The sequence below is a fragment of the Spodoptera frugiperda genome, chromosome 28 (assembly GCF_023101765.2).
Source record: "Spodoptera frugiperda isolate SF20-4 chromosome 28, AGI-APGP_CSIRO_Sfru_2.0, whole genome shotgun sequence".
Lineage (NCBI taxonomy): Eukaryota > Metazoa > Arthropoda > Insecta > Lepidoptera > Noctuidae > Spodoptera > Spodoptera frugiperda.
The window spans coordinates 5,557,260-5,570,907 of NC_064239.1; the positions used below are offsets into that span (position 1 = coordinate 5,557,260).

The following is a 13,648-nucleotide window of genomic DNA, read 5'->3' on the forward strand; positions in this document are numbered from 1 at the left end:
TTTCATACTACCCTTGCGCGACAGAGACAAGTGGAATGTGTTATTAAGTTAACGTTGTACATAACTATAATTTCTAATGTCGAAAACTAGTAGGTATAAATTGACAATTGAATATTACACAAATCGACAAACTAATTATTTTTTAATTCGTAAGTGACGTATTATCGCTTAGTCTCATCTCTCGCTCTCTCTCTCTCTTAGTCTGTCGCGCACGGGTTATACTTTATGGGAGTGTTGATGGACAGCACATATCGATAAGTATGAATGGAAAAGGTAGGTGCATACTTGGTAAAAGGTAATTTAATAAATTAATATTAAAACTTGTCGTTAATTTTGGTTTATTAAGAAATAAATATTCATATAATAATACTCAAATTATTTTAAAGCAAAAAGAAACAGTTTTTCATTGTAACAAGCATTGTGCATATCTGGTTAACAAGACAAAAGATCAAATGTATATTGTAAAACTAATATTTATTAAAGAAAAATGACATAGTAGACGAATCTTAAGTGCACTTAAAACATCAGTTGTTTGCAGTAAACTAAATGCATACACTTCATATTGTGGTAAATAGAGTACAACTCGATAATCGATTATATAAGGCAATAGTAAAATATGTATATTTCAATACCATAACATGAATTTTTGGCTGACTGAAAACAGAATAAGACATTTTTGTTTGTGTACTGCAGTTATTGGATCAAAACCTAGCATCTAAATATTTGTCTTCATCTTTATTGTTAAGACATAGTTATAGTTTAAAATAGTTATTATACTAAATTCTTTAGTATTATAGTATTATTCGTTTTAAATGAAGAAATTACTCAATAAAACTAAAACACTGAAATAATGCAAAGCTTCTTGCTCCTAATTTAATGTGTTTACCTGAAACAAAAAACAAGTACAATTAATACCAGTGTAGTTACTGGTTTTAATACTAGTATAGAAAATATGAGTTATGTTGGGACATCTTATAAAATTAGACTTCATATATTAAACTACAATATCCATAGTTAAAATTAACCTCAGAGCTTTAACCTCTTGTCTGCCGGTATATAATATAGAAAATACATTGTGTCTCGCATAGATCTTCATTCCGGCACACCACGGGTAAATGAAAACAAAAATGTTTCAATGTAATGTAATAAGTATTGTACTTACAATGTCGTCAATTTTGAGTATAGCGCGCACGGTTTCAGTGGAGAGTCCTAAAGCAGAGGCGGTGACGTGGAGTGGTTGCAGTACGTGCTCCTGGCGCATGTCAGTGACGCGACCGCGCCGCACGTTGACGCCAGCGTTTGATCCTGCACCGCTCTCCGCGCCACCAGCGTGGGCCGCGCGGAGTTCAGTCACCGTCTCAATCGGGTTCAGCCCTAAGATATTAAGAATAACATAAGCATGAGCACTAAGTAGCCATATTATCAGTTTCATTGTAATATTTAAGTAAATCTACTCACCAGCATTCTCCGCAAGCGTGGAGGGCACAACTTCTAGAGCATCGGCATAGGCACGAAGACAATAGTGGTCTGCGCCTGGTGCGGTCAGCGCGGCTCGGGCAAGTGCTGCAGCCGCGGCCGCCTCGGGTGCGCCTCCGCCCGCTACTAGTGCGGGGCGGCGCGCCACGCAGCGCACGGCACACAGCGCGTCATGCAGAGACCGCGCGGCTTCTGCCACCACGGCACCACTAGATCCGCGCACAAGCACTGATACGGTGCGCCCACCCGCAGAGCATCCACTCATCTACAAATATTAATTTATTACCACTCACAGATTTTGAATTGTTTAGTAATTTCATACCCCCTTTCCCAATCTTCCCAAAACCCGATTCCCCAACATCCCTCTGGTGTTTCAAATGTTCGTAGGCAGCAGACTGCTTACCATTGGCCGATCCATAAAAAATAAAAAACAGAAAAATACTCACTTTGATGTATTTACCAGCAGGCTCATTGACCTCTTCAACCAGATCGACATTAACAAGATTTTCAGCTGTAAAATGATCCAGAGAAGCAATTGGTCTGCATCCTAGAGTTTTGCATACAAATTCGATATCCTCACGTTCAATGTCCTTAATTACCATTGTCTTAATTTTATCCAAGAAGTGAATAGCCAAATCACTCAGAGCATCACTGCAAGAAAAATAATATAATTAATATTTTGCCACCCTTTTCTGCTGCAAAAAATTCTTCAACACAAATAAATATTCTTACCGTAAAATAGATTTTTGCACCAAAAGGACATTGCAACCCGCTTTTTTAATTTGCTTGACAATATTCAAGATGTACTGACGTTCTTCCTTCAAAACACGGTCCATTGCAGCATAGTCAGATACAATAACATTGTGGTCCATCTAGAATGATAAAAATTTGTTTTTTTAGAACTGCATGATGTTGATGACTGTGATGAAATGAAACCATGTGCATATGAAATTGGTTTAATATTATACATAATTATGCACTCACATCTGTCTTTGGTGGAGAAATGCAGAACTGGATTAGTCCAACTTTGGCTTTCTCAATTCTATGGGGGCCATTGACATTCGAGGCACGATGTGGGATTACCAACCCTTGAACCAATTCAGTGTCTTCCACTGTACCTCCAATGCGCTCAATAACTTTTACGTCGCGCAAATCAACTCGTGCACCCACACCACCAACTATTGGTTCCATAACTAAAAAAATGTAACAGAAGAAAGAAGTCAACAAACCATACAATCTATGTAAAATAACAAAAATGATAAAATAGAAAATAAATTATGTAAAATAACAAAATACCCATATAATAAAATACAGAAAATAACGAATTAGATGTTTACTTGCTTTAACATATATACCCCCTTTTTGTTGTATTAACAAATATATTTTCAATTTCTTAAAACCATGTGGACGACTAACATGAGGCACTAACCTGCACGAATAGCCTGAACAGCAATAGGAGCCAGAATTGTAGAATGTTGTGAAACAACTTTAGAGTTCAGAGATGTTGCAGCTGCTTTCAATAAAGCATCCTCATTTGATAGGTCCACTGGAGTAGCCATGTTCTCAACCACCTAATCAAAGAAAAAAAAAACATAAATTAGTTAGTCCCATTTCAAAACCTCTTGAATTTTTTTTTATAGTAGGATATATATTTTATTTTTACTAAATAATAAAATGGAATAAATAAAAAAATACTTACTTGCAAAGCCAATTGTAATGCCTTCTGGAAACCATCAGAGATGACAGTTGGGTGAATTCCTTTCTGAAGTAGTTTCTCAGCAGCATCAAGCAGAGCTCCAGCAATCACTACTACTGATGTAGTACCATCACCAGCTTCAATGTCTTGGGCACGGGATAACTCCACCAACTGAATATTAAAGAAATTGTTTTAACAATTGTCTATGACCCTTGTTGATGTAAATCTGCTTTTGTAAAAATGCAACATTGATTAATGTAGATGTGAATGCGAATGCAGATGTCTGAATCTTTTTTTACCAGAATTGGATTTAAAATAATATAAATCTAAAATTATTTAACTTATGATAAGGACTTACCATTTTAGCAGCTGGGTGAATCACACTCATTTGCTTCAAAATTGTCGCACCATCATTGGTAATGGTTACCTCACCATTGCTGGCTTGGATCTGTAAGTATTTTATCAATAAATAAAGTAATAAAATTTTAAACCAAAAATTATGTTATTAAATTGTAAGTCATAAAATTCAATTCAGTACCATTTTATCCATACCACGAGGGCCCAAGCTCGTACGAATAGCATCAGATACAGCTGAAATTAATATAAATTAACTTAGTTACAATTTTATTCAGTTTTATGTGATTTTGTATTTTCTTTTGTTTACACTTGTGTAATACAATAACATTATTTACCAGTACCACTTATTGGTAAAATCAATGTAGTCAATTTATAATAATAAATAACAAAGAAGATATTGTACCTATATATTTAATATTTACATATAATATACAAGAATGCTGTGTTTTCAAGTCAATGTTATGACATTTATGTGTATTACTTTTGCTCTGAGAATTCCAACAAAATCTAATAAAATAAACAATCAAGGATAATATAATGGCAAACTTGACACATGATCTACCTCTTCAAGTACAAAATGTACAAAAAAATTAAGAGGTGTTGAATGTTTTGGTTACTTATCTAAATACTTATTAGGAATTGATGTCCAATATAAGTTACTGAATGGCTTGTGTAGATCAAATAATAACCATAAGGCATTATTAATATAAAATAACAAAGATTTATGTAGAAACCATAGAGCCTGAGTATAAATCACGAGTTATTTTCGATTTACTGCGTAGATTTTATTAGTTACAGGACTAAACCTTCGGTTTTCATGTTACTGTTGATTATTACTAGTCATTAAACAATCCTTCTTTTATAAATACTTCAAAATTTTCAATATAAGTTTCAGATGTTTTTACCTTTAGCGGCGCCTATATTACTCAGCCGAATATCAGTTGGTTTGCTTTTATCTTTATATACCGCTGAATTAACTTTAGCAGAATCACCACCAGCTTTCGGAGCCATGATTATAAACTTATTTATTTAATTAAACACAGTGAAATTCAAGATGAAATCGGATTAAAATATCTTTAGGGATATTTTCATTTGTTTCACCCACTACCGAACTTGAGCTCTATCAGAGATTGACACTTGACACTGTCACATGTCAATTTTGACAATGACAGAAGTCACGCTTTACTCGTTTTAGATTTTTTAACCATGCAACAATAATAATTATATTTTTTTTAAAAGAATTTGGACATGCACGGTATAAATAGGCGTTCGTTATATCTTCTTGTAAATTTGTTTATTATCAAATAGTTATACTTTTGCCACTAGAGCATTTGTAACGTAGTGTCTTATCTGCGTCGCTTGTTAATATTGTAGATAACCAGGCCCACACGTATTGTGGTACTAGTTGTGTTATATCTATGTGTGTTGTATTGTATTGAAAGAGTAGAATCAGTACACTGAAAATTTTATGGACGTTTATATTTTTCACTTGTTTTTTGATTTCTTAACCTTTTGAACGCCAGAGCGTAAACACATCGGCGCCCCTTCTACGCCAAGCCAAAAATTCAGTACAAAAACCTACAAAAAAAATAGTGATTCCAACATCTTAACGAAAAGTTATCGATAACCAATGAATCCGTGCTTTTCGTTCTATATTTTTTAAATAAATATTATTCGTTGCATTGGTCTTTTATTTAACTTGACCCTATTTGGTATCATACTATCATTAAACAGCAGTTACTAAGTTCTAAGCAACCTAAAAGCAAACATTAGAACTACAAATGAATAAATCAATAATATAATAAGGTACATCACTAATCTGGTTCGTGACGCCATCCGCCGACGTGAAGACACGTCTCTGGCGTGGCTGGCACGACTTTTGACAACTTTCTCGCATGCGAGTAGGGATGTGATCATGTGATATTGTGGTACATAAAAAATAATAATATTTTATTATTTAAAACAATTTAATCATCACTACATAGTATAAAACAAAGTCGCTTTTTCTGTCATGTTGACTGTCCCTATGAACGCTTAAATCTTTAAAACTACGCAACGGATTTTGATGCGGTTTTTTTTAATAGATAGAGTAACTCATGAGGAACGTTTTTATGTATAATACAGGTATAATATATCACCATTGCACCCATGCGAAGCTGGGGCGGGTCGCTAGTTTTACATATAATTATTAGTCGGATTCTTCGAAACTTGGCAAACTTATGTCATCCAAGTCCTTTTGCTGTTCAAATTTTAATATTACCACCGATCATAATAATAAATGTAGTAAAGCACTAGCAGACTCCCGTAGCGCTAATGACGTCACCGCTTGACGTCCATTCCCGTCTGTGGCGTACAGGTAACTGTCTATGAGCTCTTACATAGGGATGCGCGAGAGTGGACAGTAAACTATCGATTTAAGGATATCAATTATAAGTTCTTTTCCACATTTTTTTAAATATTATACATTAGGAATATTCAGATACGAATATTTGTCAGTAAAAAGTAATTGTCAAAGTAATAGTAAGCTACTTTCAATAAAATATTTCATAAATTTGGAATATAAGTTACCTTACCTACCCATCACTAGCTGACGTGTCTTGACGTCCGTGGCGTGGGGAAATACACAATTTTACGGATTTCGATTAGCAATATTTGACGATTGTTTTTTCTTGTGAATTCAAATAATGAATATATCTTTGTGTCAATTTACAATATTTCACTAAAGTAGTTTGAAATAATAGGAAAAAGAAACACAGAAAACTTAATTTAGTATATTTATTTTGTATTTAAAAAATGTCGTTTTCTTGACGTCTATAGACGTCGGTGGCGTGTTTGGCACGATTTCGTTCGACGTCTATAAACGTCCGTGGCGTTCAAAAGGTTAACCAATATCAACAATTTCTTCACTACAACACACAAAGTAAGCTTTAGACCTCTTCATATTTTCCGGTAGGGTAGTAAGATTTTTTAAAATACATTCTATAAATATAAAATATCTGAATTTAAATGAATTACTGAAGGTAAATAATTAATGATAAATAGATTTTTAAAATCAATACCATAATTTTATCATTTCAATTTCTAACATGTGGTCATAGAGCTGTACCAAGTATAAGGAAAAATAAAAACGTGTGAAAGTTTCAGTAGTTACGAAATTTTATTATATTGCAATTATAATATATATTGTAGTACTTACTTTACCTTTAACATAGCTATTTTTTTAATAAACAAATCTATTAAGTAGCTATGAGAATATAATTTGATTTTTATATGTAAAATGAGCTCATAGAACAATAAACAAATGGAGAGAGTAAAGCATTGCTGATTAATTTATTTTTAAATTTTATTTATTATTTAATAATTGAATTTCTCATGCTACTTTGAAGAATTAAACATGATGACCCATACAATAAAATATTAGGGTTAATTCATTAGTGTAGTTAAAATTATATATTCATTAGTGTAGTTTATATGATATCAACACGTCACAGTTGTCCATAAAGAGTTCTAAAGCTTTAAGGTCTTGAGGACTTGCTGAGCAGTTTTCTTTTTGATCTACTTGGTAAAGCAAACTGTTTAGCACCATTTTTGTTGTAGTCAAAGATGGATGAGCTGGTATTGAAGTATCCAATGCCTATAAAAAAAAAGAAAATTTTAATAACATTATGAGTTACACACCTACAGAGATAGTTTATTAAGTAACTAGCTTCTGCCCAAAAAAAATAGCTTCAGTCCACATCTTCGACCGCGTGAATCGTACTTGCTATCCGTAGTGTAGCAACTGGCAATTCAGTGAATCAATCTAGACCAGAACAAGAGCTGGTTACCTTACAAAACGTTTTTTTGGGACTTGTAGCTTATTTGGCGGCAGCAATCGCTGGCATCCTAGGAAGCCTTTACAAATCCTAAGTTAAATCTTAAAAGAACAAAATACTTACTACATTCTGGAGACGTTTGTAAAGATGTGGTGGCATTGTTACTATCCATTCTGGTTGATTGCTTGATTGTTCCAAACTTCTCTTGAATCTTTGTGTCGTTATTGCTAGAATGGGTGGGACCAGTACTTCTGGTTCCTTAATCAAAGTTATTATTCTGTCAGCCAATGAATCGTATCCAAGGTGGTACAAAGCTATCACCTGAAATAAGATAGAGGTAATTTATAACAAACCAATGAATGCAAAGGGTAGGCCAGTGTCACCAAAACATGATACCATAGCACCTTGAATAATTTCGAGAGAGTAAATGTATATTTTACCTGCTGACGTCGTACAAAATCAATGTCGATGCTCCATAACTCTGCTAGAATAGTTATTTTCTCAATCCAAGGAACACATTCCCCACAATTATACTCGGGTGATCCAAATTCATCAGTAGTAGTTATTGTATCTACAGCACATCTAATAAGTTTTGTTATAAATTTGAATCTTGGATTTCTTAATTTTTCCGATGGTCTCATGTTTATTTCTCTAGTGTGTTTACTATCGATTAATGAATCAAATATGTACTGGTAATCAATATCGTACAAGCTGTCTAGTGGTTTCGATACTTTTACATTAAAATGACACATGTAGTACACTGTGCACGATAGTTGATAGTTCAAATTTAATATATCATTATTAACTCTCTTATTATCCTGAGCCACCTCCACTAAAGAAGGCGTACTTTCGTCCCAAATTTGTTCATATTGAATGTTTGCTTTATCGTGACTAATTGACATTTGCGAACATTCTAAGAATTCGCCCAAGTACGTTGTAACAATTTCAAGAAATTTAATCATAACTGTACTGTCAAATCCCACATCTTGAAGACACAATGGATCTTTTGGTAGCCGGCCCACTTTGTTAACTAGCCGACAACTTGCTTCAAACACATGCTTGATGTATGTAAACCATATTATGGAATATAAACCTAGTCGTATATGTAAATCTGATATGCTCTTTAGACAATGATTGACTGTGCTGAGAAGTTCACAACTTTGCATAGACTTTTGCCAAGCTATTGAATATTCCCAACACATATTAGCAATTATGTAGTTTGAAGACGTACTTAACGGAAACTGTAGTCTCAATAGAGAAAGCCATTTAAATATTTCAGGATTATCGTCAACATATGAACGATTGTTCATCATATAAATGTAGTCATGGTCGTCCTCGCTGTTATCAAAGTGTGTTTCTAAATCAACACCAGCATATTTATCAAATAACTCGTTAGTTATGATAGCTTCCGGAATAACGCCCATACTACATAACCACTTCGCTATTAATTCTGTCACAGATCCATTTCCTCTTGTGTAAATATATTTTAGATTTATGTTAAAATCAGTCATTTGGAGTTTCGGTAAAGCATTTTCACCAAATGAATCTTTGAACATGAGTATAATGCTAAGTATGGAAATATCTTCCAACTTGCCGATTAGCATACCCCATTTGGCATTTTCTTTAGTAACGGATTCCCACAGAGTGTCATCTATTTCTTGACATTTTATTTCAAATATTCTACTGACTGCTTTACAAGCCATTGCCACTATCATGCTCCTCAAGGGACACGGCATATCCACTAATACATCGCGAACATCCTGCCACCATGGTGATGTCTCATTATAAGCTATTTGTGTTGCATCTTCTATAATATTGCACAAGAAATATAAAACTTGTATCAGTTTCTCAATGAGCTCCAAATTAATATCTTGTAATGGCATGTTCATTACCTGCATAATTAATAGTTTTACTATTTCTTTAGGGTCCATATTACACTCTCTTACGAAATTACTTAATAGTGTGACATCATTTAGTTTGAATATAGATTTAAATGTGCTACTGGCTAGAGTATTCATTTGGTCTGTTGTAGTTTCAGACTTTAAGCGTATGCATTCATCTTTAGAATCTAAATTGAAACATGAAAGAAATTCTTTGTACGCGCTTGTGTTATTAACGGCAAAAGTTACTCTAGCATGTTGTTCTTTGTAATTGATTTCTTTTGCTAGGGACAATAATCGCTCTAAGATGCAATTGTCGTCCTCCAAAAGTTCAAAGCATGGAGTTTCAGTATTTTCATCTATTTCAGCTTTTTCAGCTTCAGTCTCTTCTGAGACTTCTGTGTATAGATTTTTGTAGCTGTGTACTTTAGTTACCAAATCTCGCATGTCATCAACGTTTTCTCCATTCATATGTCTAAAGAATAAAGTTGCTAGGGCAAGATTTGCAAAGTAGTTTTTAATTTCAATTAATTGATCCGTCAATTCTTCGTTTTCAATGCTAACCCAGAGGAGACTTAGACAAGTCATAACAATTTTCGGAGATATTTCATATTTCCTTACTAACATATCTAAACAATGCTTTTTCAAATCCAGTGTTTTTAATTCAGTGACTTTTTTTATTAATTCTTCGACAAAATCTTCAGAGTCCATGGGTGATTTTCTAAGGTAAACGCGTAAATCTCGCAAAACGTGCAGGTCTTTAGATCTTTGAGAGTATTCTCCTTCCAGAGCATAAAAGAATGGAATATTAAATTTCTTTAATGTACCATCTGGGTCCATTAATACGCATTGAAACTCAGGCAAATTAATTTTTTTGTACGTATAATTTTTCACTGCACCGACTAGACCGCACGTATTGTATAGAAGAAGGCCGTTTTTGGTCGCAGTAAAAGCCGCCACCCTGTTTCCTTTTTGCATTATTCTTATATCAATGAGGCCTTTTTTGGGATTATATATAATTAAGAATATTGCTCGCTTTAGATCTTTTACAATAGACAATTTCGGTTTCTTGTCTTCCATTTCAAATATCTGTAAAGAAATGACAAGTGATAAGACACTTAATTTACTTCATACAAAGAACACTTAATTTACGTCAGTTGTCGATAGAATTTTGACATAAGCTCCATACTGTTCAAAACTAGTCGAGCAAACTAACGATTGTTATTAGAAGCGAGAGTTGAGTTGTCGATAAAAAGATTCAAACACTGCTAGGACCACGTTTGCAGAATCTGTTATTCCAAATTTGATTCTCAAGGCGTAAATAGAGTTCTCCTCTAGTCGCAATGAAGGTAGCTAAACAAAACGGACACTATATCACTGGGTATAATACAAACCTGAACAAATGCACACTGTGCATCTCTGCAACCTTTGAAGAGTCTAATTAGATGTCCACGAGTCACGTCTAGAACTGCGACACGGCCTAAACTGTCCACAATGGCAGCAAGTCGGCGATCAGGTGATACAGCTACGGAGTTGCCGTTGCGTTGTCCATCAAACAAGCCATTGCGCATTGACAGACCCTCGGAGCGAATCAGTGGTTCATTTCCAACTGTAGTATTTTCTGTTGAGCCTCCGCCGAGCCAGCCTCTAATAAAATAATATAGTTAATAAATTAAACAAGTTTCCCAGTTACCCCACGCCTAATTCTACTCCCATTTAATCACAGCATCCTCAAAAGGTTGGCAACTTACTTCCAACTTAAATCCTTTTCCGCGTCCATGGGTGACGCTGATTGCTTACTATTAGTAAATCCCTCTGCTCGTGGAAATGGGTTCCACAAAAAAGAAATCCAGATCTGTTCAATAGTTTTTGCATAAAAGATTGATAAATATACATAAAACATATATTATTAGAAGGAAGTAGTATGGGATAAGTACTCACGGAAGAGCCGACTTGATCTTATTCGCAACAGCCCTTGCTACGTCTTGGAGTGGTGGTGCTGTTCCACCTTCAAGAGCATAGTGAAAACCAACATATGGCTTAACACCCGCTCCGAGTATTAAAGTATTGACTGGTGGGACTGAACGATACCTGTAATATGAAGTGTCACTTGAATAAGTATTGTACCATTTATTTGCTGAATGAGCTATTTAATTTCATTCAAGAATTTAATTTTTTTCTTACTTCTGTGTGAAAAATAATATTAATGTGTTCATTTCATTCAAATATGTAATAAACAAGAAAAGTCGTTTTTACAGAAACTAATTTTCATTGAAAGAGACAACCATCTTCAATATTAGAAATTATGTAGTTGAAGGTTTCTAAGTAGTCTTCAAGTGACTACCTACATTTATAAATATGAATTATGTCATTGGTTTAAAGCACAATGATTGACTAGGTACTACCTATTTAGATTTACAAAGTAATTAGTTATAGCACATTTGTGCAAAAGAATGTAAGGAGAATAATACAAAATTGAAATTACCAAACATCATATCCCCCATAAGTGGATGCAGCTAACAAATGATCATAAGTGTTCTTGAGGTCTAGTCCCACTACAGAAGCGTCATTTATAACTTCTTGTTCAGAGAAGGTCCATTTTCTTATATTGATGCTACGACTGTCGACTGAATAGTCTCCTTGTATACCAGCTCTCACTATATAAACAAATTATAGAACATAAATTATACAGAACCTCATAATTTGTAGTTGTTGCTTATTTTGTATTTAAGTTTATCAGGGTTTGAAAAATGCACCTAAAATAATAATTGGATATAGGAAAATCTAATGATTTTTTGTGATATAGGTATATCAATTTTGCCTGATCTAGAGGATTTTATGCTTTAGAGTAATTTGTTTGATTTTAAATACTTCCCTATATGTATAAATAAACCTTTAATACCATTTTAGTTTTTCTAAATAATTGATTGTTTATGTAAAACATGCAAAAAATATACATATCTAAATAATACTATAAAATAGCAACATCTTGTTCATATAATATGGATATATATCATTAATATTGGATATTTTCGAACCCTGATATCAATGTATTTATCATATACATACTACAATTATACATAATACCTCTAGCTAGTTGTGCCTTAGCATTCCTGAGTGTTTGATACAGGCTTGAACCTGTGATAATACACTCGCAAGTTGAAAATAGGATGTGTATATCATCAGGCAAGGTTCCATAAGTTCCAGTATGGCAAGATATCTTCATAACTGGACAGTCATCTAATTTTTCTAGCAAAAGCAAATGTCCTGTATCAGTATAAAAACCAACACTGCCATTTTTAAAACCAACTATTATACAAAACCAATCAGGTCCATTCTGTAACAGAAAAGGGGAAATCAGTAAGAAAAGATATTGCAACAGCAGTTCCTAAAGTTTTTAACTTTGTGGCACTCCACACTTCAGAATAAATATGGATATTAAAATGTGTCTGAAAACAAATACTCATTCATGTGCATAAAGAGTTCAATAATTAAATAAATAAATACAGTAAATGTACAATTTCACACAGAACTTGGCATATTTTTATATTTATTATGGCAGGTATGCAGAAACTAATTTTATTCTGAAATCTAAATCAACATTAATAAGTTGCTAACACATTAAAGAGATATTGAAACATAAGTCAATATTTACCTGAGAGGATTGCTGTGATGGACATATGGCTAATGCTAGAACAGCTGTTATGTCTGAAGGTAATGTTCCACTCCATGAGATGATGAATGTGCGACTACTCGTAAGACTAATCCACTGATTGGTTAATAAACACAGACGGCTTTTATACCCCACTGCCAATAAACTGCTGCATGAAGACAAAGATATGGTACACTGGGGAAGCCAATTTTCATCTGAAACTTGAATAAAGTGAAATAACAACAACCAAAATGACAATCTTGATGATTAGTGAAGACTAATTCAATACCTTCTTTTTCTGATATAAATAAAGCTCTTCCTAAACTGGATAAATCGCCACAATCAGCTATTTGTTCCACTTGACAAGACATTTTTATTTATTTTCTTTGTTTGGCAAACAGACCTCTTGAGGTCCGAACCCCTTTTACAATAAGAATAGTGTGTAGTTTAAACAATGAACACTAGTTAAAATTATCGGTAGTTGGAGAAGGTAAATAAAAAAAACACAAAACAAAGTAGATTCCAATTAGTCAAAATGGAACTCGTACACTTTGGCGAATTGGCACATCTTTGACACTTGATTAATCTTGTTTGACATCAATACATCAGCTGTTAGATAATAGGCTATCATTATAGCCAGTAAATAAAATATTCTATATTGAAGTAAATTAAAAGAAATAAGAAATATTGTTCAGAAATAATTCAATTTTTATGCAAAAATCTGTTTTTGTTAAAAAAATACATACCTATTATTTAATTTATAGCTTTATAA

At 33.5% G+C, this 13,648-nt stretch overlaps 2 protein-coding genes across 3 annotated transcripts; both read right to left on the minus strand.

Moving 5' to 3' along the window:
- Positions 1 to 321: 321 nt before the first annotated feature.
- Positions 322 to 4,668, minus strand: LOC118281587 (T-complex protein 1 subunit delta). Its single transcript, XM_035602199.2, has 11 exons — positions 4,435 to 4,668; positions 3,711 to 3,763; positions 3,531 to 3,620; positions 3,176 to 3,343; positions 2,906 to 3,047; positions 2,461 to 2,669; positions 2,209 to 2,348; positions 1,923 to 2,127; positions 1,459 to 1,741; positions 1,163 to 1,374; positions 322 to 886 (listed from the first exon to the last, which is right to left on the minus strand). The coding sequence occupies exons 1-11, from the start codon at positions 4,538 to 4,540 to the stop codon at positions 869 to 871; spliced, it is 1,626 nt and encodes a 541-aa protein (XP_035458092.1). The 5' UTR covers positions 4,541 to 4,668; the 3' UTR covers positions 322 to 868.
- Positions 4,669 to 6,289: 1,621 nt separating this feature from the next.
- LOC118281585 (rab3 GTPase-activating protein regulatory subunit) lies at positions 6,290 to 13,468 on the minus strand. 2 transcript variants are annotated; one of them, XM_035602197.2, is made up of 9 exons: positions 13,166 to 13,468; positions 12,880 to 13,091; positions 12,312 to 12,561; positions 11,710 to 11,881; positions 11,166 to 11,315; positions 10,619 to 10,871; positions 7,785 to 10,313; positions 7,468 to 7,665; positions 6,290 to 7,163 (listed from the first exon to the last, which is right to left on the minus strand). In XM_035602197.2, exons 1-9 carry the CDS (start codon positions 13,245 to 13,247, stop codon positions 6,987 to 6,989), a joined length of 4,023 nt encoding a protein of 1,340 aa, XP_035458090.2. In that variant the 5' UTR covers positions 13,248 to 13,468; the 3' UTR covers positions 6,290 to 6,986. The 2 variants fall into 2 exon arrangements, with proteins under 2 accessions (XP_035458090.2, XP_035458088.2); XM_035602195.2 differs by having other exon boundaries at positions 12,880 to 13,097.
- Positions 13,469 to 13,648: the final 180 nt, after the last annotated feature.

What these genes read in the sequence shown, in the direction of transcription:
- LOC118281587 (XM_035602199.2), bottom strand. Translation starts at nt 4,540, where the DNA reads ATGGCTCCGAAAGCTGGTGGTGATTCTGCTAAAGTTAATTCAGCGGTA. An exon ending in TAATATAGGCGCCGCTAAAG is followed by an intron (nt 3,764 to 4,434) that starts GTAAAAACATCT and finishes TATTAATTTCAG; the next exon opens with CTGTATCTGATGCTATTCGT. An exon ending in CATTACAATTGGCTTTGCAA is followed by an intron (nt 3,048 to 3,175) that starts GTAAGTATTTTT and finishes TTCTTTGATTAG; the next exon opens with GTGGTTGAGAACATGGCTAC.
- LOC118281585 (XM_035602195.2), bottom strand. Translation starts at nt 13,247, where the DNA reads ATGTCTTGTCAAGTGGAACAAATAGCTGATTGTGGCGATTTATCCAGT. An exon ending in CATCACAGCAATCCTCTCAG is followed by an intron (nt 12,562 to 12,879) that starts GTAAATATTGAC and finishes TTTCTGTTACAG; the next exon opens with AATGGACCTGATTGGTTTTG. An exon ending in ATTTTGTACGACGTCAGCAG is followed by an intron (nt 7,666 to 7,784) that starts GTAAAATATACA and finishes ATCTTATTTCAG; the next exon opens with GTGATAGCTTTGTACCACCT.